The sequence below is a fragment of the Myotis lucifugus genome, unplaced genomic scaffold (assembly GCF_000147115.1).
Source record: "Myotis lucifugus unplaced genomic scaffold, Myoluc2.0 scaffold_70, whole genome shotgun sequence".
Taxonomy (NCBI): domain Eukaryota; kingdom Metazoa; phylum Chordata; class Mammalia; order Chiroptera; family Vespertilionidae; genus Myotis; species Myotis lucifugus.
In genome coordinates this window covers 1,207,817-1,233,008 of record NW_005871118.1, presented here as the reverse complement: position 1 = coordinate 1,233,008, position 25,192 = coordinate 1,207,817, and the positions used below count along the sequence as shown (strand labels likewise).

Sequence of the window (25,192 nt, the reverse complement as noted above, 5' to 3'; positions counted from 1 at the left end):
TGCCCTTGACGGGAATCGAACCTGGGACCCTTCAGTCCGCAGGCCGATGCTCTATCCACTGAGCCAAACCGGTTAGGGCGCACATTTTTTTTCTCATTATTTGTGCACAGCTTGGACCAACTACCACAGATTACGTCAGTTATAAGACACTCTCATGTGGGTCACCCAATGTGGCCCGCGGATGGGTCTTTGGATACTATCTGGCCCAAATCTTGACCCATCTCCACTTTCCTGGAAAGAGACTTGGAGTTCGAGGCCAAGGGCGATGTGCCCAAGGTCACGCAGAGGGCGGTGTAATTTTTGTGTGCGGGCGGGCCTCAGAACAAGCTACCTCGTCCCCGGGGGAGGCTGAAGATGGGTTGCCTGGCTGGCACCAGGCCGAACTCGTACCTCGGTGTTGATCCCAGTTGTCATGGCAGCGGCGTATTGTCCCGCCTCGTCTCTGTGACGTCGGGGAACCAGCGTCCAATGGGAAATCAGCGCTGCGTCCGGCTCCGCCTTTCCGGGCGGCCACCACCGACGGAGCCGAGCTAGAAGCCCGGACTGTGCGGGGCCGGCCGGGTCCAGCCGTGGCTGCGGCGAGTTACACCGTCCTCCGACCTGTCCGCTCCGCCGCGGCCCCGACCGCCAGCATGTTCCGGATGCTGAACAGCGGGTTTGAGGATGACCCCTTCTTCTCGTGAGTGTCCCCGCCAGCGCGCGGCAATTAGGGATTTTTCTAGGGAACTATTTTAAGGGGAAAGAGCGAGTTTGAGAGGGCGAAAGGGAGGCAGTTTGAGGAAGAGGAGGACTTTGGGGGGGGAGGGCGTGAGAAAGAAGGGAGAAGAGGACTTAGGGGTGAACGAGGGAGGGGAGAGGAGGTTTGGGGGGGCGTAGAGAGAAGCAAGAGAGTTTGGGTCCGTGAGGTGAAGTGAGAAGAGTTTGGGGAGCTGGGATGGGAAAGGACTTGGGGGGAGGAAGGAGGAGAGGAGGATTGGGGGCGTGAGGAGAGCCCAGATCTGAGCAGCCCTCCCCTGCACCCCGCACCCGGGGTGAGAGCTGCTCTCACTTGGCCAGACTTCGGTGCCCGCACCCCGCCCTTGGCTTTCCTCCTTGGGAGTGCGGCTTCCCCGCTGCAGGGGCTTTGCGGGGGCGGTAACTGCCTCTGGGTAACGGCCATCCCCCGTGGAACTGATGGCGAGAAGGATGCAGGCTCTCAGGACCTCCCACCCCTGTGTCAACTCCAAATGAGGGCTGCGGAGTGCCTTGTAGGAGGGCAGTTCTTTGAAAAGGGAAACATTCTCTAAAACAGCACTTTTAATCGTGTTTCTGAGCGCACCACGAAGTTGGAGAGGTGTGCTGCCTCTCACCTCCAGGGGCGTGGGAGTTGCCATGTGCAGTGTTTGTTTTTCTTGCTCGCTTTGTTGCAAAGCTGGCCTTGTTCGGGAAGGGACGCTGCCTCGGTCAGCAGTGCGAGAGGGCAGGGAAGCAGGGAGAGGGTGCATTTAACACCCCAGGTAGCAGGTGCCAACCCGTGGACCGGTCCAAGTGAAATTAATGTGATGCCTTAGGAGGATGACATCCAGAAATGAATTAGTTGTTCCATTATGATCTAGTTTTCTGGTTAAAAAAAAAATTCTTCTTTTGGTGATTATAGAAAAGTAATAATCTAATGTAATTGCGTCCCTAGAACAGGAAGATTTGTGATCCGTTTTTGCCCAAGTGTTTTGCCAGTTTGAATTTTAACTTGGTGTCCTTAATTTAATTAGATCTTTCTTTTAATTAAATTTAATTAAATTATTTCTCTAGGCAACTTAGGGACCCTGTTTTTTCAAGGTTAAAATGTTAACAGTTTACCTTCCATGTAGATTTTCTTAAAGGAAAATATTGACTTAAATGTTTAAAACCATATAACATCAAAGTAATAATTGAGAGAATAATTAACAGTGGAATAGCTACACCCACATTTAAGGAACCAAAGCTAATGAAACAAAGAGGACTATAGAAAATGTAATTAATACCTGCAGGAGACTTTAATTTCTAGTGTGACCGAAAAAGCTCAGTTGTACCAACTCTTCTGAAGGTTATTCACTAAACAGCAAACTCATTGTGCTGTTTTAGTTCACTTGTTTAGAAGCTATCGGGACATTTACAACCAGTGCCATTTTAACAGATTTCAAAGTTTGTATTATGATCTGCTCTTTGAAAAGCCTCTGAGAGTAGGGACTAAATATATCCATAGATTAGTGGAGCTGTTGAAGTGGTTCTTATGAAATTGTGACCTCAGTACAGTGGGTTAAGAAGATTATGATACACAGCTTTTCTGTTGTATTATGTCCTTGATCGTATCAAAAAGAGCAATGGCCTTAACTAAACTGTGAATGTATAATTAGTACCTTCTTTAAGCTGTCTAGCAAAAGTGTAATTTAAACTCTTAGGTGACTCTTTTGAGCAAAGGCAATGAACCCAAGGGTCAGGGTCAGAAATAGTAACAGACTACAAATAGTAGGCATGCCTCAAAGAACACGCTTCCCTGTGCTTAGGGTGGAAAAGACCATCAGTGACATGCCCGTGTAACATCAGTTCAGTCATCCCTTCTTTAAAGGTAGGAAGCTGTATCATAAAAATGTAAGATAAAATTATTGTCATTAACTTTATAAAACTGATTCATGCTTGTAATTTCTTTGCTCCACAACTAACTATATAGAGAGTAAACGCACTTTGAAGAGGTTAGAGGAAAATAAAAAAAACCCTGTGAGTTTATATATATTTCAGGTAACATCATTTGACCTACCCATTTTAACCCAAACTCAAATGAAATGAATATCCATTAATTAATATAAGTCAAACATAAGGAATTCATGCCATCTTTATATAAGCATTATCCCCATTGCTGACATTATGTGTCTGGTCACTGGGTTCCCTGTGGGTAGTTTAATGTCTGATACGTAGAAAGTTTTCAATAAATATTGTGTAATGATAATCTGGTGTCCTTGACTCTTTGTCTTGTCGTTGTTCTGGTATTTATTGCTGAAAGCAATTATTTGCATTCAACAGATGCCCTTATTGATGTGGCACTTTCTAATTTGAACAGTACCATTTCCTAAATAATCCATCAGTTCGGAACCAAGGATATCAATATAAGCACACTTTGTTACTTTACTAGTTATTTAAAAGTGAGAAGATTAAAACTATATACTTCTTGGATATAAAATTATAATTATTAAATAGTTTGGGACTGGTAAAATACTGTGGTCAAATTGTCAAATGCTTAAAATATCTGAGTAAAAACACAGTTAAAATATGTGGTTTTAAGTTCAAATATATTCATTTTAAATGTTTACCTTCACATAATAGCACATATTAAATTTCAACCAAAAATTAAAGAGAAACTTTAAAAGTGATATGTTAGTTTGTTTTATATATTTGGGATTTTTTGTATTTGTATCTTCTTATGTTGCTGAGCTGAAGTTATTTCAATGAAAATCGACTTATGGCATACCTTCATATATACCTTGTAAATAAATAATACTTGTAATTTGGTTAAAAACACAAAGGCTAAAAAACAATGGGTGGTACTTCCTGGCATGCAGTTTTCTCTCAAAGATGCTACTTTCCCCTCCCATTTGTATTTGCTAAAGAAGAAATAAAAATATGTGTATATTTGGGCAGGAAAACTAATTTGAGGTTAAAGTTATTTTGGTATCTATCCTATACCCTAACAGAGTTGATTACACTAATAAAAGAGAAACATGCAAATTGGTGTCACTCCGCTACACCCACCAGCCAATCAGGATGAGTATGCAAATTAACCCAACAAAGATAGTGGTTAATTTGCATATGCAGACGCAGAGCTAAGACTGAATACGACTGAAGAAGACTGAAGAGGCTTAGCTTCTCCGCTGCAGCCAGAGTGAAGGCCTGGGTCCCGGGTGCCAGAGGAAAACCGGTGCCGGCAACCAGGGATAGGAAGGCCTATTGCACGAATCTCTTCGTGCAATGGGCCTCTAGTTTACTATAAAAGTTTGCATATATTACAATCTAAAAATTTCTACTTTGTACAGAAACATGGTCTTCTGAGCTACAGAAATGGAATTCTGATCGTGCAAGTCTGAATATTTAAGCTATTAAATATTCAAGGCTCAGAAGCAGGTTGACATATCTATCAGCCTTATTTTTAATCATAAATTGTTAGCATTTCCTTAAGGCACCCAACTCTTCATATGGGCACCATATGTGTCTTTGGTCAAAGAACTGCATATATTCATAGGATTTTGTTTTTCCATTTCCTTAAGATCTTCACAGAAGCTGAAACTTACATTTTTATAATCTCTACTTAAATTTTTTAAAATTTCATTTTGCAATTTGGAGATAATTGGAGGACACTTCTTTTGGCATATTCATTGACTGAGTTGAAAGTAAATGTATTTCATATACAAGAAAGATATAGACTGATAATTTCTTTTCTTAATATGTTCTTATTGATTTTTTAGAAAGAGAGGGAAAGGGATAGAGAGATAGAAACATTGATGAGAGAGAAACATTATCAATTGGCTGCCTCCTACTGGGGACCAAGCCCACAGCCCAAGCATTTGCCCTGACAGGGAATCAAACCGCGACCTCTTGGTTCATGGATCAACGTTCAACCACTGAGCCACACTGGCAGGCTTGACTGATGTTTTCTTGTTTGAGAATATTGTCATAGCAGGAAATAAAAAGTACCTTACTAGATAAACTTTTGTGAACAATGTTTGAGGTTACTTACATATTTGTTTTCAGACATATAGTTTGAGGTAAGGTCTTCATTAAGATGATGTAGTTTGGTGCTAAATAGTATTCTAATTCTAATCATTTAATAAAGTTAGCTTTAGAGTACTTAGCTAAAATTTTAAGTTTTCATTTTCAGGGTCCCATTTTAAGACTCCTAACAGCTACTGTGAGTTTAGCACTTAAAAATGTATGTTCTCAGAAATACTTTTATAAGGATATTTCTTATAATTTAATTATACATATTTTAGGATATCATATTTATAGAATGAGGTACCATAAACCCTACACTGAAATAATTTTTAAGGTATACTTGATTTGGTGCATTTTTTGGTTCATTGGGTAGTTAAGGAGTACAACACATTTATGACATAGTTGGCTGGGTCAAGAAATGCCATTTGATAGCATCTAATCATATCTTAATGCTTAGTTCTATCAATAAACATTATAGCCCGGCTAGTGTGGCTTAATGGTTGAGCATGAACCTATGAACCAGGAGTTCATGATTCGATTCCCAGTCAGGGCACATGCCAGGCTTGCAGCTCAATCCCCAGTAGAAGACCTGCAGGAGGCAGCTGATCAATGATTCTCATTATTGATGTTTCTATCTCTCTATCCCTTGCCCTTCCTCTCCAAAATCAATTAAAAAATACATCTATGATAATAAAAGCATAATATGCTAATTAGACTGGAAGTCCTTCTGGACAACCTTCCAGACGAAGCCAGGGCTGCATGGGAAGTCCGAGTTCCAGGTGCCAGAGGGAAGCCCGTGCTGGCAGCTGGGGAAGGAAGGCCTACTCTTGCACTAATTTTGTGCATTGAGCCTCTAGTATTTAAAAATAAAAGTAAACATCTATACTAATAAAAGCCTAGGTGGCCCTCATGTGCGACATCATCACAAGATGGCCACCACAAGATGACCACGCGCACAGCGGAGGTGGGGCCCAGCAGCCGCTTCATGCGGTGAGGTCTGGGAGTCCCGCGGCTCCATGCAGCGTGGAGGAGGCCGGTCCTGGCGTCTTCTCCACCTCACGTGGAGGAGGCGGGTCACAGTGGAGGAGGCAGGTCGCAGCAGGAGAGGGCAGTTGTGAGCAATCGGGCTGGCAGGCGAGGGCAGTTGGGGGCCATTGGGCCAGCAGGGGAGGGCAGTTGGGGGCAATCGGGCCGGCAGGGTAGCGGTTAGGGGGCGATCAGGCTGGCAGGCAGAAGTGGGATCAGGCCTAAATCAGGCCTAATCCCCCGAGGGGTCCCAGATTGGAGACGGTGCAGGCCGGGCTGAGGGACACTCCTCCCCACCCCCCCGTGCATGAATTTCGTGCACCAGGCCACTAGTTATAAATAATCATGCAAAAGTAGGAGAGTACTTATAGGATGGGAGGGATCATAGTCATTCCTACAACTCAGTATCAAAGGTTTATGCCATACTATCATTTTAAACTGTGCTTCTAATTATTGGGAAAATAGATTGCCTGTAGCTATGTAATTCATTCTCCACATATTTCTTAAGTTTCTACTATATGCTCAGCCCTGTGGACTCTAACATAAATTTGTAGAAGTTATGGTCCATGCCCTCAAGATTTTCTTGAATGTTATGTGTATTATTTCTAGCTTTAAAATTTGGATCGCCTGATGTATTTTCTTTATGTACCCATACACCTCATTGAAACTAGGGAACATTTTTTTATTATTATGAGGATCATAACAATCTGCTGGCTAAGCAAGCTTTTGCTACTAGTATGTATAGTGGAAGGAAGGATGGAAGGAAGGAAGGGAGGAAGGGAGGAAAGAAGGACCGGAAGGAAGGAAGGAAGGAAGGAAGGAAGGAAGGAAGGAAGGAAGGAAGGAAGGAAGGAAGGAAAGAAGGGAGGGAGGGAGGGAGGGAGGGAGGAAGGGAGGGAGGGAGGGAGGAATTTCCTTTGATGAATGGGATTGCCATATCAATCTGAGACCCTTATGTAATAAATAATGTAATGGTTTTGTTTATAAGTATAAATATCTATATTCTTATACAGACTAAATAAAATTATAAGCTGTGCCCCCAAATATATATGTGCATGTGGATATATACATATGTATATTTGTATTTGAGCCTTAAAAGCAGGACTTATTCTGAAGTGAAACTATACCAGCCCTTAAAAAAAAAAAAAGCCAACTTTCATGCCCTGGCCGGTGTGGCTCAATTAGTTGGGCATCATCCCGTGCACCAAACACTTGCTGGTTTGATTCCCATATGTGGGGGTTGTGGGCTTGATCCCTTGTAGGGGGTGTTCAGGAGGCAATCAATCTATGGTTGGCTCTCGCATCAATGTTTCTCTTTCCTTCTCCCTTCTTCTAGCTCTAAAAAAAAAAATAATAATTAAGTTTAAAAAAAAGTTTATGTTGAAATTATTCCAAACAGGCCCAGAATCAATTTAAGAGTTAAAATTTGATGGGATGGGGGTAACAATTTATTTTTCCTAGCTTGTGATAGATTAATAACATGGAGTAGAAAAAGTACATTTAGTACCAAATGTCACTATGTTTGGTTGTGGTTTGTGTCAGTGATCTTGAAAGAGGCAGTATGGCCGTCATAATAAATAAAATTATAATAAATAATAAATAAATAATAAAATTTAATAAATAAATAATAAAGTTTTCCTGAAAGAATGAAACATTAATTTCAAAGGAGAACAATATGAATAGATAGAAATATATAAAAACTATTAACTTCTCACCTGATAAACTCTGTAGGAGGTTAATTTAAAAACACATTAAAACAGTTGGTGACTACTGCAAGAGATTTTTAGCGTTGATGAAAAAGAATTCACGCTTGAACAAGAGAAATCTTGAAGTCTTATTTGCAAGCAGTTGCTGTTCTGGGTAGACGTGAGTTGCACTCACTTCAGGGTCCAGCCAGATTTCTTCCTGAGTGGTCCCGACAGGTGCAAAAGCCAGGCTGCAAGCCCACTTTCATCTTAATGCTTTTTCCAACAGGCTGCCTTTTGTTCATGTCACTCAAAAAATAAAGATTTCTTTTTTAGCATTTGCCCTACATATAAATATACCTACTCATATTTAAATAAAGAGAACCCTGGGCAACATTTTAAATTAGCCACATTTAGTTGCTAAATTTCTAACCCAATTGTATGTAATGCAATCAGAAAAACAAGACTCACTAAATTGCATGTTTCTATAGGAAACACTTTATTTTCAGAGATGTGTTACTTTGTGTTTAACATTTTTATATCATAAAGGATAAATAAAGATATATTTTTATTATTATTCATAAGTGAATTATAGTGAATAAAAAGAACAGTCTGGCCAAATGCATAGTAGGTCTTTATGAGATATCGATTATCTATAAATTGTATTTATGGATAGTAGGTTTTTATGATATAACTAGAGGCCCAGTGCATGAACTTCGTGCATGGGTAGGGTCCCTAGGCCTGGTCGACGATCAGGGCCGATCTATGGGGCAACTGGCAAGGCAATCGGGAGGCCCCCACTGGCACCCACCTTGGCGGGCGTGGCGCCACCCACTCACCAGCCCCGGCCCCCAACCGCCGCTGGTCACCTCCTCTGTGAGGTGACCAGTGGAGCAATTGGGGGGGGCCCTGCTGGCACCCACCTTAGCCAGCCTGGGGCCTGTGGGCTGGGGGCAGCTCCTGCATTAAGCATCTGCCCCTTGGTGGTCTGTGTGTGTCATAGCGACTGGTCGTTCTGCCAGTCGTCCCACCATTTGGTCAATTTGCATATTAGGCTTTTATTGAATAGGATTCTATTCTAAAGTGTTCTTTTGTCACTTTAACAAACATCTTAGCTCAGAATACTTCATTGTTGTATTTATCTGCCTATTACTTATTTAAATTCCAACACTTACTTTTACATGATTTTCAACAGTGATTCTTTTCATGCACACCGAGAAAGTATGCGACAGATGATGAGAAGTTTTTCTGAACCTTTTGGAAGAGACTTGCTTAGCATCTCTGATGGTAGAAGAAGAGCTCATAATCGTTCAGGACGTGATGATGGGGAAAATTTTTTGACTGTAAGTTCTTTATTTTAAAGTTAGTGGGAATTTTAAGAAAGGTATTATAGAAAAATGTATCTATCATGATAGGATATGACTAATACTTATGCTATGGAAATAACTACTCTATAAAGGGAGGGACTTGTTGGAAAGCTTAACCCTTTAACAATGAACTGTTAGCTATATAGCATTTCACTATGCTACCTAAACTTTTAGGGTCATATGGTTATATATTATAAGCCAAATTTAAAGCATTGTTTTTCATATGCATATGTATGATTTGTTCTCACCTTAGAAATGCCTCCCATGTCTTAAATTAGAATAAGCAAGGCCATATATTTCCTGTCCCATACAATACTTTCTTTTCTACTTCAAAATAGCAGCCAAAACTATAGCATAATTATCACTATTGGACCAGGAAGAGCCAATCTTCTTCATAGTCAATTGACTTCTTCAAAGCCAATCTAAAATTTTAGATCTTCAAAATTTATATTAACTTTTAACTGTATTCAAAAGTCTTGCATAATTGCAGTATATTTTCCTAATTCTTGTCTGAGAGCAAAGCTAAGTTGCAACCATACTCATAGCAACAACAAATATCTCAGGCCCGGCCGGTGTGGCTCAGTGGTTGAGCATTGACCTATGATCCAGGAGGTCGCAGTTTGATTCCTCTTCAGGGCACATGCCTGGGTTGTGGGCCCAGTACCCAGTGGGAGGCTTGCGGAAGGCAGCCAATCCATGATTCTCTTTCATCATTGATGTTTCTCTCCCTCTCCCTTCCTTTCTCTGAAATAAATAAAAACAAATTTTAAAAAAATCTCAGGGTATTTAATATATCTTGACTATTTTCCTTTCTGTTTATTTCTATTGCTTTTTCAGCCTTAGGAATGGCAGTTCTAGAGTAACAAATCCATAGAAGTTTCTATAAAGATGAATCTCTGCAATTGGAATGTAGATATTTGGAACTCAGTGAACATTAAATTGATCAATTAGAAAACTTCCAGAATCTTCCAGGAAAAAAAAACAAAAACATCTTTTCATATTTTCTGTTTTCAATCATCTTAAATAGAGCAAAATATTTTAAATACTTCTAAGAAGTTTAATGGACAGAATTACATTTACCATATATATATATATTCAACTTCTATAAAAGTCTAATATTAAAATCAAAGGATAAATTATCAAAGAGGGAAGAAAAATCAAATGTAACATTCTAAAATTTTATCTTTCACATGACCATTGAAATATTTTGTATATCTGCTATAACCAGAGCAAGGGAAGAATAGAGCTTTATATAGTGCTTTGTATTTATGTCCTAAATGAGCTACTCATAGCTTTTGTGAAAGAAGCAAGAAGTGACAATTTTATTCCCTTGTAAGTAAGTATACTACGTAGATCTGTTTGTAATTCAGCTATAAAGTTCTTACTGAGGCTGCCTGTCTACATCAGCTGTAAGCTGCTGGTCGTTCACTGGAAATGGAACCTAATCTTTTTTTCCTGGGTACTTGTGCTTAAAACAAAAATTAGAAATTGACTGCAGACGATGAAAGAGAGTAGTGCTAAGTTTGAAAGAACACAGCCAAAACAACAATAGGCTTTTTGAGCATGCTAGCTGACCTATTAATACAAAGTTTCTCTCTTTTTGTGAAGTTATGTTTCAAATTGAGTGTTTTGGTGGAGCAGTAAGCCGTTATGCTGATGCTTTTAAATAGACACCTTGAACCTGTTTTTCTTCTTTTGGGGGGGCCATTTCTTGACATTTGTCATCTTCACCAGCCATATTATGAGGGAAAACAGAGATTCCTACAAAAGTCGGAGAAGCATCAGCTATGCCATTTCCTTGGGTTTGTGTTGTTAGCATTTTCTTCAGTTCATGATTTCTTTATGGGGCTATTTTTAAGCCAGTTGTCCATTTTGAGAAGATTAATTTTATTTAAAATTAGATAATTTAATCTTTAAATGTATTTAATTAGGCAATTTATCATTCAAGATGTGACATGTGAGCATCTGACATTTAGATTGAGTGTTGGTACCAGAATCAATAAAAAGAAATAAAAAGAGGTATTATTTTTCTTTCAGTGACAAGAAATAGAAGAATTTTATTGGTGCATCCAAGACACTTTGGAGATTACTGTTGTAGATATACAGTAATAAGTATATATCATTTGATATACAATTTTTAATGTAAACACAGTTTTTTCTATTTTTCAACATAAGTTACACAGGAAAAAAATTATCACTGACTATATATATATATAGCTTTTACCCAGAAATTCAAAATTTATTTTCAACATTTGAAACTCTCAAGTAATGAAAGTTTTTCATTTGTATACATGTGTCTAATTTTTTTTTTCATCTTTAGCTATTGAGGAGTATAATTTTTGAACTATAAATTTTTATTATTCTATCTATTACACTTAACATTCTTTTGCCTATTGAAGGCCGTAAATACTTTTACATCTATGTGTGTGATCCTTTCTGAAGTCTGTATTTTTTATTTCATAAATTAGTTCTTAGGAGGTATTTATTAAAATTTTTGTCCAATATCTCTACTAATCTTTTGAAATGTTATTAATGTAGATAGATTTTTACTTTTAATCAGTTACAGGCAAGATTAACTGATCTTTTAAAAATATGGAATAGCTGAGCAAAGGAAAGATGATATAATCTTAATCATTGTACATTATGTTTTAATTAATTTTGGTGTGAATTTGCTTTTCCTTTGAGATATGTGAGTATTAAGCCATAGCAAATACTTTTTAACTGCCTTTAATAAATACTAGAGTAGTCATATTTAAAAGTGATATATGGTGTCTCCTATTTGCCTGCCAGGCTCCTGTCAGGCTGTACAATGAATAATAAGCAGGGAATTTTAAAAATATATGCTGAGTTCTGTTTGATTAAAAGGTTCCATAATTTTACTAGCACTGAACTAGGTGAGTATATAGTGCATTTCTTTCTTTTCCCGGGATTATCATATAATAAATATCATAACCAAATTAATTGGATTTTTTTCTAGGCAGTGAATTCTCTTGTGCCTTTTGGCAGTTTTGGTGGTATGGTTCGTATCATGAGACAAAACCATTTTAGCATTATTTCCTAACATATTTATTTTTCATTAACTCAAGCAAATTGAATTGGCATGCAGCTTTACTTTTATAGTAGTGGCTTTTTAGTATTTGTACTGAAAACCTGTTTCACGTATTAAGTTTATTTTAGAGTGTGTTAGCATGTGTTTTCTGAAGTAAGTCCTATCCACATATATAAAATCAGTCCTCAAAAATAAAAAGTACATTTTAATAGATGAATGAGCGTTCACTTGATTTCCGAAAGGGATTACAAGTTGGAGACGTGCTTATGATGACTTTCCAGCAGGCGAACAGCACCAGCCCTTAGGTGGACAAGCACGTTCTGCAAAGCTCAGATCGGCTGCTTTCTCTCCGTCTCTACTGGCAGCTTGTGCTGCTTTGTCTTCCCCACTTCCAGATGTGCCTGTGCTGCACCCAGCTTTTCTCCCACCTTGTTTCTTTGGGCTCGTGTCCTATTTTCTGTAATGCTACTTTCTAACACATTGGAAGGCAGTCTGAGGAGTGGCAGAGAATAGCATGACTTTGGAACATTTCCTATGGATGCATCTACACTCTCATGAAAAAGTTTTTTTTAATTCTCTTGTGCCCGACTTCAACTATTTGTCTCCTTAAAGTTTAACCTTCCTGATCAGAGTTTTCAGTGGGACAAAGAAAAGAAGCATTTATAACAGAGTTATCAGTAAAATGATAGGAAGTTTGACATGCTGTGGGAGCACAGATAGGAAAAAGCCTGTAACCCTTTGGGGGTGGGGGATAGAGGTCAATCAGAGAAGACTCCACGAACCTTAAGGATTAGGAGGAGTTAGCCAGGAAAAACAGGGAGGGCAGAAGAGTCCTCAACACAGAGGAAGCAGCACCTGCAAAGACCTGGAGGCTAAGGAGCGCAAGAACATTTAGGATCACTTGGCCCCAGAGTATGAGTTGGAGAGTCGATGTAGAGGAGGATGGAGGGGTAACCGAGGACTTCTTTCAGCTTGGTAAGGACTGTGGACATTATCATAAGAGCAGAGGAAGCAGTTGATCAGTTTTTATCAAAATAGTAATAGAGTCAGGTTCTCATTTAAACAGATCATTGTGCTTGAAGGGGAGGGAGAAATTAGAAGGGACCACAGTGGAGGCAGGGCAGTCATGAGGCTGTTAAAGTGTTGTGAGTAGTATTCACAACTGCTACTTGGGTGATGGCTGTGCTGATCATGAGAAATAATCTCATTGAGAGAATTAAAGAGGTGAATGGATAGAACTTGGTGATTGATAGGGTTACAGGAGCAGTAGAGAAAGAGAATCCCACTGAGATAAGACAGAGCATTGATATGGTGTAGATATGAGGGCAGGAATGGCCAAAAGGATCATTTCACTTTGGGGCCTTTTGTATTTGAGGCATTTGTGGGTTGCCTGGGTAGATTTACCCATCTCGTAAATAGTTGGATATAGGGGTTTGAGCTGAGCTAGAGAGAATTTGTTTATTCATTCAGCAAATATTTATTGAGCCTTCCTATATGGCAGGAAGTGTTTCTAAAGTATTGGGAGTATAGTAGTGAATAAGACAGCCCTGCCTTCTCAGAGGTTCTTTTTATCGAGTGGGAAACAACTGCACGATTTCAGGTCGTCCAAGTACTTCCAAGTACTCTGAAGGAGATGATGCAGGGGAATGATACAGTGAGGGAGGTGAGCAGAGATTGGTTTAGATAGGGGGTCTTTCTAAGACGGTAGTACTCGAATGCTGGGCGGAAAGTACCTATGCTGAGTCAGGGGAAAGCGTTCTGGGCAGAGAGGAGAGCATGTGTACAAAGTTCCTGAAGGCCTTGCGAGCCCACTGGACTCTCAGCTGTACTTTGTACTCCTACTTTTGTCACTCCAAGGTGCTGGGCCACCCAGAGAAGGTACAGATACATCTCTTGATGGCTGATTTGACAGTGAATTGAGCATAGGGCAGAATATACCCAAACATCTGATCTTCTTTTCTTCCTTCTCCCTCTTCTCCTCCTCTTCCTTGGGCCAGCTCCCTTTCAGCTCTTTAAGAATTGTGTCTCTCCTGCAGCCTGGTTATTTAGAATGTTTCCTGAATCTCTGAAATGCAGGTTAATTATATTGCAGCCCAAGGATGTATCAGTATCTCCTCAATGTGCATTTGTGTTCTGTACTGTGTTAAGTGCGTGTTCTAAATATTAACAAAATTATGGGAATATGGTTTTCCCATCCATTTTTTTTACTAGCAATAAAAACCCAGCAGCGGGCAAAACCATAAATAGGCCTATGATAATTTTTTGTTGAGTCCTAGCTTGGCACACAGCAAAAGGACCTCCAGTAGGGCTGAAATATCAGCATGAATCACAGTGCCTAACAGGACTCGAAAGACTCCTCCTGCTTGAGTGACTTGAACCAAACTTTCTCTCTGTTTAATAGTAGTAGACAGTGCATTGGGTGGCACATTAGAATGTGTGCTTTGCTTTTTAATTTCTGGTGAATATTCCAGTGATAAAACCTAAAATTATTATAGATTTTTCTAGAGCAGTTTCTCAGATGTGACGCTGCTGACACTTTGGGCTGATAATTCTTTTTGTGTTTTAATAATTATAAAGTCAGTGTGTTTTTTACTCCTTATTGTTGAAAGTATTACATAGGTCCCCTTTTTCCCTCATTGACCTCTCTCACCCTGCCCCGCCCTTCAACCCAGGCCTTCACCACCCTATTGTCTGTGTCCATGGGTTATGCATATATACATATGAGTTCGTTGGTTGATCTCTTCCCACCCACCCATGCTCCCCTGCCTTCCCTCTGAGGTTTTTCAGTCTGTTCGATGCTTCTATGTCTCTGGGTCTGTTTTTTGTTCATCGGTTTATGTTGTTCATTAGATTCCACATATGAGTGAGATCATGTGATACTTATCTTTCTCTGACTGGCTTTATTTTGTGTAACATAATGCTCTCCAGGCTGGGGGCTGCCCTATGCTTTGTAAGATGTTTAGCGGTATTCCTGGCCTCTACGCACTATATGCCAGTCATACAGCCTCCTCAGTCTTGACAAACAAAACTGAGTATTTCCCTGGATAACCCCCCTGGAGTCAGTCTCTCTTGGTTGAGGACCACTGTTCTAGAGGAATTCTCAGCTCTCCTCGTAAAGGAGCATGCGTCAGGCGTCAAGGGTGTGCCCTCTGAGCCTTCAGTGGTAGGCGGCAAATTGGTAGTGAGCGAACCTCTATCACCTGGACCCCACAATGATGAAAAGAAGGGCTGGCTCAACTTCTGTCAGCCCTGTGGTCCTGGTGGGGGTGACACAGGTATCTTATGCCCAAGTTTTATTTATTTGCGTGGTGGGGTATTAAGAGAGGGACGAAGGAAAGATTTGAAGACTAGTCTATGCTAGACCTGTCCCAGCCCAGAATACATCAGTGTTTATATATTAGCTAAATATGTTTTAAGAAAGTTGATGAATGATACTGTGTATATATTTATATGTTCTTGCACATACAGGGTGGGGCAAAAGTAGGTTTACAGTTGTTCATATGGAAAATAATACAATAATCTATATATATAAAAGCCTAAGCGACTGGTTGGCCGGCCAGCCAGCTGGCCAGTAGCTATGATGCACACTGACCACCAGGGGGCAGATGCTCAACGCAGGAGCGGAAACTACAGATATGGAAACATGGAACAGACATGGAGAGGGCGGGAAGAGATTAACCAAAGGTCTTATATGCATACTAGAGGCCCGGTGCACGGATTCATATACCAGTGGGGTCCCTCAGCCTGGCCTGCGGGGATTAGACCGAAACTGGCTCTCCGACATCCCCCAAGGGGTCCCGGATTGCAAGAGGGCACAGGCCAGGCTGAGGGACTCCACTGGTGCACCAATCCGTGCACCGGGCCTCTAGTTAATAAATAATAATACAAGAATAAACTCTGTGTTTTGCATACTCACAACTGTAAACCTACTATTGCCCCACCCTCTATATCTGTGTGTTTGTGTGTGTGTACATACATGTATGTATGCATGTATTTATAGTGTTATGGCTCCCTAATCATTTATATGTTGGCTATTTGGGATTTCTGTGTATGCTTTAATTATATTCTTTGACAAATCATTTTCATTGTATAGTCTTTAAATTATCTTTGCTTGGTCAATTACTGCATGAGATCCCACTGCATAAATTGAGAAAAAAAGTTTCAGCTGTTTTGGAATGGGTGATTTGTTTCCATCCTGTTATACTTATAGTTAATAACATACTTCCTAATATCCTGTAGCATACAGATGTCAGCCCTTTTCAGGCAGTGGACCGAATGATGTTAAATATGCGAAACAGTATGCAGGAATTACAAAGAAACTTTGTAAGTACTAAAACATTGATGAGAACATTATTTTCAGTTACTGGTACCCGATATTATAGTGGCTTTCAAAATCTTTTAAACCATGATACACAGTAGTTAAAAATATATCTTATTCATAGCATCTGTCTTTGATAGTGATGTGATAAAATGACACTTTCACCAAAAATATATATATATTTATGTCCTATGTCATGATACAGTACACAATACTTGCGTGCTAAAAAAAATATACCTGGAAAAAGTTTAAGAAAATGATCATATTATTTACAATATGTGCTGATATATTCTATTTTATTTCAGATTTTAAAAAATCCTGGTCACAACCCACAAAATTGATTCCACAACCAACAAGTTTGAGAAAAATAGCATGAATTAACTTTCAAAATTAAAAAAATTCAACCTCAAAAGCATTTGTTCTGCTGAAGGTCACTATTGTAAATGAACATTTTAAAAGAATTTAGATTTTTAAATTATTTTATAACTTTGTCTACTTAAAAGCAATTGTATCATCTAAGTAATTAAGTTTTAGTGTTTAAAAAATTCTGAAAATTTTGGAATGATGTTTAGACACTGAATTAGATCCATGTCATCCAAATACTAGTCCTACCATTCTTACTTTTCTACTCAATATTCACATCAAAACAATAACTTGATTCAATCTGAAGAAGGCCCATGTTATTTTAATCTTCTAATTTGAAATCTAAGGATCATTTCAGAATGATTTTAGTAATTAGCAATCTGGTACCCACAGGAGGTATAAAACTCTTGGTGTATGGTTAATTGGCTCAACCTTGGCAAACTAGCACATAAGCATCAACCACTGACTAAAAGTATCACAGCATCTATATTTAAGTCTAAGCCATAGGTCTTTGATCCCAAAGACTTAAGGATCTTTGAGTGACGCGCTTGTATTTCTCACTAGGAGGTGGGAATTGGTGGCTAAAAAGGAAGGAAGTTAGGACCTTCCTGGTAGTGCCATTTGTATATACCATACCGATAGCATAGTATCCTTAGTAGAACTTCTGGTTGTGTTATTACTTATTTGAGTTCTCTGACATTAGTTCTGCATATTTGACTAAACTTTCTGAATTCACAATTTATATTTGTAGGGTAACCTTTCAATGGATCCAAATGGACATTCGTTTACCTCTTCCTCAGTTATGACTTATTCCAAAGTAGGAGATGAACCGCCAAGGATTTTCCAGGCCTCAACTCAAACCCGTCGGGCTCCAGGCGGAGTAAGTATTTTCTAAGCAGTGTTAGAGCTTTATAGAGTTGTGGAATGATTGGCTCTATCAAAGGTTAATTATTCAAACTTGACCTGGTTCTGTGGGGGGGGATGTGGAGGAGAGAAGACCCCGCCACTATGAAAAACAATAAAGCATTTTTTGTCTCCCCACCCAACCTTTATTTATGTGAATATCTGTTGATGTTTATCAACTTTACATGTTGACAGATACATAGACACTAAAAGAAATCTTTGTCAACAGGGGGATGAGAGCATGAGGGGGGGGGGGGGAGTAGGGGGTTAATGGGGGGATGAGGACACATTTATAACACCTTAACCAATAAAGAAATAAAAAAAAGAAATCTTTGTCTCATGAAACAAATGTCTACTTTTAACTTATATTTGAAGTAAATGAATTTTTTAACTCATGGGATATTTCAAGTATACAGAAAGGATATAAAGAATAATATAGGGTCCTCTGCCAGCGCCCGCCGGGGCCTGTTCGCGTCGACTGACCAGAGTCCGCGAATTCTCCGCTCCAAGCCGGTCCGGACTGCCCCGACCCCAGCTTTCTATCCTTTGAAACCACTGAGAATAATGTCCCTGCATCAATTTTTACTAGAGCCAATCACCTGTCATGCCTGGAACAGGGATCGTACCCAGATTGCCTTAGCCCCAATAATCATGAAGCTCACATCTATAAAAAGAACGGGAGCCAGTGGGTGAAAGCTCAGGAACTCAAGCACAACGGACACATCACAGGTATCGACTGGGCTCCCAAGAGCGACCGCGTCATCACTTGCGGGGCAGACCGCAATGCCTGTGTCTGGAGTCAGAAAGATGGTGTCTGGAAGCCAACCCTGGTGATCCTGAGAATTAACCGTGCAGCCACTTTTGTCAAGTGGTCCCCACTAGAGAACAAATTTGCTGTGGGAAGTGGAGCAAGACTCATTTCTGTTGTTACTTTGAGTCTGAAAATGACCAGTGGGTAAGCAAGAACATTATAAAAAGCCAATTCGCTCCACGGTCCTCAGCTTGGACTGACATCCCAACAATGTTTTGCTGGCTTCAGGATCATGTGATTTCAAATGCAGGGTGTTTTCTGCGTACATTAAAGAAGTGGATGGAAAGCCAGCCAGTACACCCTGGGGCAGCAAGATGCCTTTTGGTCAGCTGATGTCAGAGTTTGGTGGCAGTGGTACTGGTGGCAGTGGTACTGGTGGCTGTGGTACTGGTGGCTGGGTGCATGGTGTCAGCTTCTCAGCCAGTGGGAGTCAGCTGGCCTGGGTCAGCCACGACAGCACCGTGTCTGTTGCCGATGTCTCAAAAAGAGTGCAGGTCTCAAGTCTGAAAACAGAGTTCCTGGCCCTCCTGAGTGTGTCATTTGCCTCGGAGAATAGCGTTGGAGCCGCCCGCCATGACTGCTGCCCAATGCTCTTTAGCTATGATGACCGCAGCTGCTTGACTTTCGTCTCCCAGCTAGACATTCCAAAACAGAGCATCCAGCGCAACATGTCTGCCATGGAACGCTTCTGCAACATGAGCAAGAGGGCCACAACCTAGGACCGCAATACAGCCTCGGAGACTCTGCACCAGAATAGCATCACTCAAGTATCTAGTATTTATGAGGTGGACAAGCAAGACTGTCGCAAATTTTGCACTACTGGCATCGATGGAGCCATGACAATTTGGGATTTCAAGACCTTAGAGTTTTCCATCCAGGGCCTCTGGATAATGTGAAGCTGAGTGAGCCTCCCAGATCCAGCATGACAGACTGACAGACTGACAGACTGCCCCACGGCAGCTCCACCGTGTGCATGATGGTGAGGAGAGCCAGCCGCAAGGAAACTCTGAAGACACATATCGCGCAAATGTTGTTTGTGTGGTTTTGTTTGAATATCATTGGTGAAAGTGTTGGATTTTTAAAAGCAGCAGTGATTGAGTTTTGTTTGTATTTTGGTTTTTTTGGGGGTTTTTTTTGGTTTTGGTTTTTGCTATTTCATTCCATTTTTGACCAAAGCTTCTCTTTTAGTAGTTTATTATGGAAATTGTCACACTAACTTAAAAGAAAGGGTGGAGAGATATGTAAATTGTTAAAAATTTAAATAAAAATGCTGAATATGTAAAAAAAGAATATTATTAATATTTATATGTCTTAAATCACAACATTTTTCTCTGTTTAAGTTGTCTCTTGTTTTGTTTTGTTTTTAAGCAAGAAACTTTGCAGATGCAGTTAAAGCTTCCAATGCCTTCCTCCCTACTTGGTCCCTTTTCCTTTTCTCCCTCCCCCAAAGAGCACCATTTTCCTATATCTGGAATTTATCATGCTCATGCAGGTCTTTATAATTTTGTTACTTATATATGCTTCATAAATAATATAATGAATTATTTTCAAGTTTCTAAACTTTATGTAAATGGTGTCATTTTGCATGTGTCCTCTGCAACTTGACTTTGCTCAATAATATGCCTCAGATTTATTCAAGTTGATATGTATTTAGCTCTGGTTTCTTTATCTTCCTAATAGTATCCCAAATATGATTAAATAGCAGTTTTTAAATCTATTTTTCTACTGATAAACATTTTGAGTATTTCTAATTTTTCATTTATTCATATTTACAAAAGTCTCCTTGTGCAAAAGATCTAGGAATGGCATTGGCTGGGTGTAGGAGGTATGTATCACTTTGCATTAGAAATTACACTATCACACAGTGATTGAAACAGTCAGCTTCCACAAACTCTGGTATAAGAGTTCACATTTCTCCATTTCTTTGTTAGTAATTATAGTAAAAGAGTTAGGTTTGCCTATCTAATGGGTGTGAGTGGTTAATTTCTTTAGTTCTTACATATTAGTTATATCTTTTAATGATGCTTTTGCAATAGTGCAGCTAATTCACCTCTGACATTTTAATTTTAACTTGCTGTAAATTACATGCATCATAAACATAAACAGAATATAAATGTAGATGTCCCCTAGAGAACCATATTAATAGCTTTGGCTATCATAGATAGTCTAATAACCCATAGAATTCATAGGTAGGAGTCATGAGATTCAGTCTCATCAACATGACTGCTGAATAATTAGCTGCCCTTATTTATAGGAATGCTAGCATGTATTACTATTACATTGTCAAGGGCAGTGTCAAAGGCACTAAGTTTTCCAAAATTAAGTTATTCTTTGTTTTAACATTTGATTACAATTTTGAAAAAATTTGTATTGGTCCTATTTGTCCTAGACATTTTAATTTCACACAGTTCAGGAAATATCAGAGAATTATTACCATAATTTTACTGCAAGTTGGTAGTGGAACTGAGTGCCCATTGTTTTTAGAACAGTAGATTGATGGTCTAATCTCTGTAGTAAACAGGCCCTGAGGAGTTTAGAATTAGAACCATTCTATGTATCTATATATATAAAAGGCTAATATGCAAAGTGTCCCCTCGGAAGTTTGACTAGGAGAACGGTAGTTTGATTGCTCGCTGTGACGTGCACTTTCCACCAGGGGTCGGCACAGAACATGGCAGGGGACCAGTGGTGGCGGCAGGGCGCTGAGGGAGTGAGAGAAGGAGGAGGCGGGGAGGCAGGGGAAACCGTGTGGTGGCAGCACGTGGGTGGCAAGGGAAGGAGGAGGCGTGGAGGCGGGGGGAACCATGCCATGGCGGCGTGCAGGCAGCGAGGGAAGGAGAAGCCAGGGAGGTGGGGAACCTGATCAGCCTTGATTTCCAGCCAGGCCTAGGGACCCTACCCATGCATGAATTTTGTGCACCAGGTCTCTAGTATTTAAATAATAGCTCATTTTTATTTCCTTTACTTTTACAGATAAAGGAAACTAGGAAAGCATTGAGAGATTCTGACAGTGGACTAGAAAAAATGGCTGTTGGTCATCATCTCCATGACCGAGCTCATGTTATCAAAAAATCAAAGAACAACAAGACTGGAGATGAAGAGGTCAACCAGGAGTTCATCAATATGAATGAAAGTAAGTGTTTGCAGAAAATAGCATTCTTCCTAGTAAAGTTAAAATAGCACCTGCACTGGTGGAACTTGAATATTTTTTGTAGAAATATTTCATAAGAAGTCGTTTTGAGGTAGTTTATGAGTGTGTAGGAAATACCTTATCAAAGTAATACATTGTGTTTTCATAATTTCATAGTAGATCTGTTTTTATAGTAATTTTGGTAATGCTGAGTACCATTTTATGTGCTACTATGTTCTATTTGGGAAATGGAATATTTTTAATTGTTATTTAGTAGATTCAGTAGGCGAAATGAGTTCTGATTTTCAAAGAAGTACATTTGAAAAATGTAAAAAAGTATAAAGAAGAAAATTATCCATAATTTCAACCCAAAATAACTACTATTAATGTTTTAGTGTATTTATTCCTAATAATGTTATGTATATATCAACATATATACTTTTTTCAAAGTTAATATTTTAGTGTTTATATAATTTATATAGTGCTTATTTTAATTCTCCATTATAATTGTGAACAGTCACCTATGATATTTTCAAAAACATTTTAAATGGTTACCTTCATGAATAGGCCATAATTTATTTGAATGATTTGGTATTTTTGGATATTTAGGCTTTTATATCAATAAGATTTTAATTTTTAATTTTTGGTATTGTTAGAAATAGATATAATGTAATATATAACATATCAAGTAAATTTTTTTCACTTTCTAGATTTTACATTCATTTTTAAGTGAATTTGTCTTTCCCATATCCTAATTCTTCTGGTTGTAGTTTTAAAGTTATATTCATCTCCTATTTTCAGAAAGTATCCTGAACAAAAATATTTTAATACCATAAAGGGTTTGAATTATTATATAATTTTAGAAAGAGAATTTCTCTTAAGGTTGGAGTTTGATAAACTTATTCTTATGCAATGAAATGGAAGCCACAACATCTTAACCTTTCTTTACTTTTAACTTTTATAATTTTGTCATATCCTATCTAATAAAGAGGGACTATACTAATTGACCCTCACACCATTGCAAAGATGGTGGCATCCACGGCTAATAAGGAGGGAATATGCTAATTGACTGCCCCACCCTCAGATATGGCGGCGCCCACAGCCAATAAGGAGGGAATATACTAATTGACTGCCATGCCCTCAAAGATGGTGTTGCCCATAGCCAATAGGGAGGGAATATGCTAATTGACTGCCACACCCTCAAATATGGCGGTGCCCACAGCCACAAGATGGTAGCGCCCAGTCCCCTCAGCCCCCCCGGGGCAGCAGGCATCCGGCCTTGCCGCACACCTGCCTCCAGAGTCTCCCAGTCCCCTCAACCCCCCAGCCGCCCAGGGCTGCCCAAGACTCAGGTAACCAGGGCTGGCTGAGGCTTGCGCTGCCGACAGTGGCGGCAGCAGAGGTGTGATGGGGGCGTCACCTTCCCCTGATAACTGGGTTGCCTCCTGCCCCTGAGGGCTCCCGACTGTGAGAGGGAGCAGGACAGGCTGAGGGACCCTCCCCTCCAGTGTATGAATTTTCATGCACCGGGCCTCTAGTTGAAATATAATTAACATACTAAAGAAAGATTTAGTGAAGGAATACATTATTATAAAGGCAGTCTGAAAGAACCAGTATTGCCATTTATCTGTTGTTATTATGGAAGTGAGGTTACCTACTTCATAACAACATAAGTTGACAGTCAAAATGAGTAACCTGTCTTAGGAAATTGACAACAGACACTTGTGAGGCCAAATTACATAGGAAGATGGTGAGGGTAATAGGAGTGCTAGCCACAAGAGGAGTGCCCAAATACAGAGAAAAAGGATGATCATTATAGGAAGACCCAGGAAGAAAGACTGAAAGTCGGTATAATAGGGTCAAGGGGTCCATTGGGTAGAATGATGTGATATCCAGGCAGGTCTGTGAAAAAGCAGATCATCAATGACAAAATTATCAATAGGAATAGGAGAGGAACAAACAGAAAAGGAAATATCACCCTGAGCCAAAGACCTTTGTATTTGAAGCAGTTTCCTGTCTCTATCTTGAGGTTAGATTGATGGAAACATTGGGCTAGAATGAAGTTTGTAAGGAGCAAGACATTTACTGACCGACTGATACCTTAATCTTACTCCTTTGTTTCGATATTTAATGTAGGTGATGCTCATGCTTTTGATGATGAGTGGCAAAATGAGATTTTAAAGTACAAACAAGGGAGACAGTGGTGCAATCTGGAAAACACCAGGATGCGAAGTGTTGGGCATGAGAATTCAGGAGCCCGAGAACTTAAAAGAAGGTAAGAGTTATTTCTAAAATAAATTGTGGTGTTCAAAGAATAGTTAGGAAAAAAGTTACCTAATTTTATCTCTGTTATCAAGAAGTTCTCATTAACATCCAAGTTGTTTTCATCAACAATTTTTGTGAAAGATGTCATTTACATTATATCTGAGTATTCCACACCAGTTTAATTTTATACCTAAAAAATAATAATATTTCAGGATTACATGATTAGTAACTCACTAGCAAATTATGCTTCAGAAGATAAGGGCTATATCCTCCTATAAGGAACGTGCTATAACATAATTATTCATGTGAAACAGATTTTAATGTATGTCAGAAGCTTTGTGCAGAATTTCACGTGCCAGCATCTTTTATTTTTAAAATACCTGTTTAAAGTTTAGAGCACTAATATTTTCTGTAGGAAATCTCCCATATTAATTTTAGGTAGTATTTGTCTCACTTTGAAAAGTTTATTGATAAAAGCCTAACAGTGGTAAGAGTGACTATGAAATCCAGGTCCCAGTGAAAGAAAGCATGTTCTTTATAAATGACCTATAATTTATGGTCCTATCGGGCATTTTCTGTAAACTAGAACCATGTGATAGGACCTTCTGAAGTGATTTTCCGCAGTGATGAAAATGTTCTATGTCTGTACTGTCCAAAAATGTAGCCACTAGTCACATGTAGCTATGGATGGAATCACACATCCTCAGTGGCTGGTGCAACTGAGGAACTGAATTTTATTAAAATATAAATGACATTTCTAGTGGCTGCCATGTTGGGCAGCATGGTTAAACCAGGCATAGTTAGATCTATCTCGGGAAAGCAGCGGCGGCTTTCTTAAATGTCAAGGGAAATGACATATGTTTTTCAAAGCTATTGAGAAATTGTTAAGATAAAACCTTGCTTAAATCACAGTGATTTTTTTAACATGTTTGTATTGATTTGTAAACCGTTGACTATTTAAAAAAATAGTATTAATTTTTATATGTATATTTCTCAGGGAGAAATCTCATCAACGTCCAGGCATTGAAAGTGGAAGAAGATCAAATGTTTTCGTGGACAAACTCAACATCAAAGGATCACCTGTGAAAATCAACAAAAAATAAACAGTCTTGCATTTGATGTGTTCAGTTTAGGTTGTTTTACAGAGCAAGTAATGGTGCTGGGTAATACACATAAGACCAATCTCCTGTTGTTAAATCAGTACTGTACTTAGCAACTTTCTTCTGATATCTCAATGTTCGTGGAAGGCCAAGCATTGTGTTGTCCCTACTTTAGAAATAAAACTTTGATTTTCAGCAATGTGGCAAAGTTGTTAAATATTTAATCAAACTCTTCACTTTAAAACATACTAATTTTCAAAGCTCACGTGCTGATTTTGCTTTCCCGGTTATTTTCCTGTTGGCTGTGTATTCTTTTATACAAGATTGAATGTGGCGCTAGTTCTATATAATTAGTTTTAAGAAAGTTAAATGTTTAAAAAATTGTCTCAATTTACATTTAACACCACTCGAGGGTCATGTTAATGAGGTTAAAGTCATTTACTTCAAATTTTACAA

At 39.2% G+C, this 25,192-nt stretch overlaps 1 protein-coding gene and 1 pseudogene across 2 annotated transcripts; both read left to right on the top strand.

The window, feature by feature from the left end:
* Window positions 1–522: 522 nt before the first annotated feature.
* On the top strand, window positions 523–24,935 carry MLF1 (myeloid leukemia factor 1). 2 transcript variants are annotated; one of them, XM_006090309.3, is made up of 8 exons: window positions 523–679; window positions 8,626–8,773; window positions 11,775–11,816; window positions 16,086–16,169; window positions 17,279–17,407; window positions 21,215–21,374; window positions 23,508–23,646; window positions 24,634–24,935. In XM_006090309.3, exons 1-8 carry the CDS (start codon window positions 633–635, stop codon window positions 24,737–24,739), a joined length of 855 nt encoding a protein of 284 aa, XP_006090371.1. In that variant the 5' UTR covers window positions 523–632; the 3' UTR covers window positions 24,740–24,935. The 2 variants fall into 2 exon arrangements, with proteins under 2 accessions (XP_006090371.1, XP_006090372.1); XM_006090310.3 differs by lacking the exon at window positions 11,775–11,816 and having other exon boundaries at window positions 525–679.
* On the top strand, window positions 17,891–19,339 carry LOC106697445 (annotated as a pseudogene).
* Window positions 24,936–25,192: the final 257 nt, after the last annotated feature.

Coding starts and splice junctions, on each gene's coding strand:
- MLF1 (XM_006090309.3), top strand. CDS start 633: ATGTTCCGGATGCTGAACAGCGGGTTTGAGGATGACCCCTTCTTCTC. Junction 680..8,625: donor GAGGATGACCCCTTCTTCTC/GTGAGTGTCCCC, acceptor GATTTTCAACAG/TGATTCTTTTCATGCACACC. Junction 16,170..17,278: donor AGGAATTACAAAGAAACTTT/GTAAGTACTAAA, acceptor TTATATTTGTAG/GGTAACCTTTCAATGGATCC.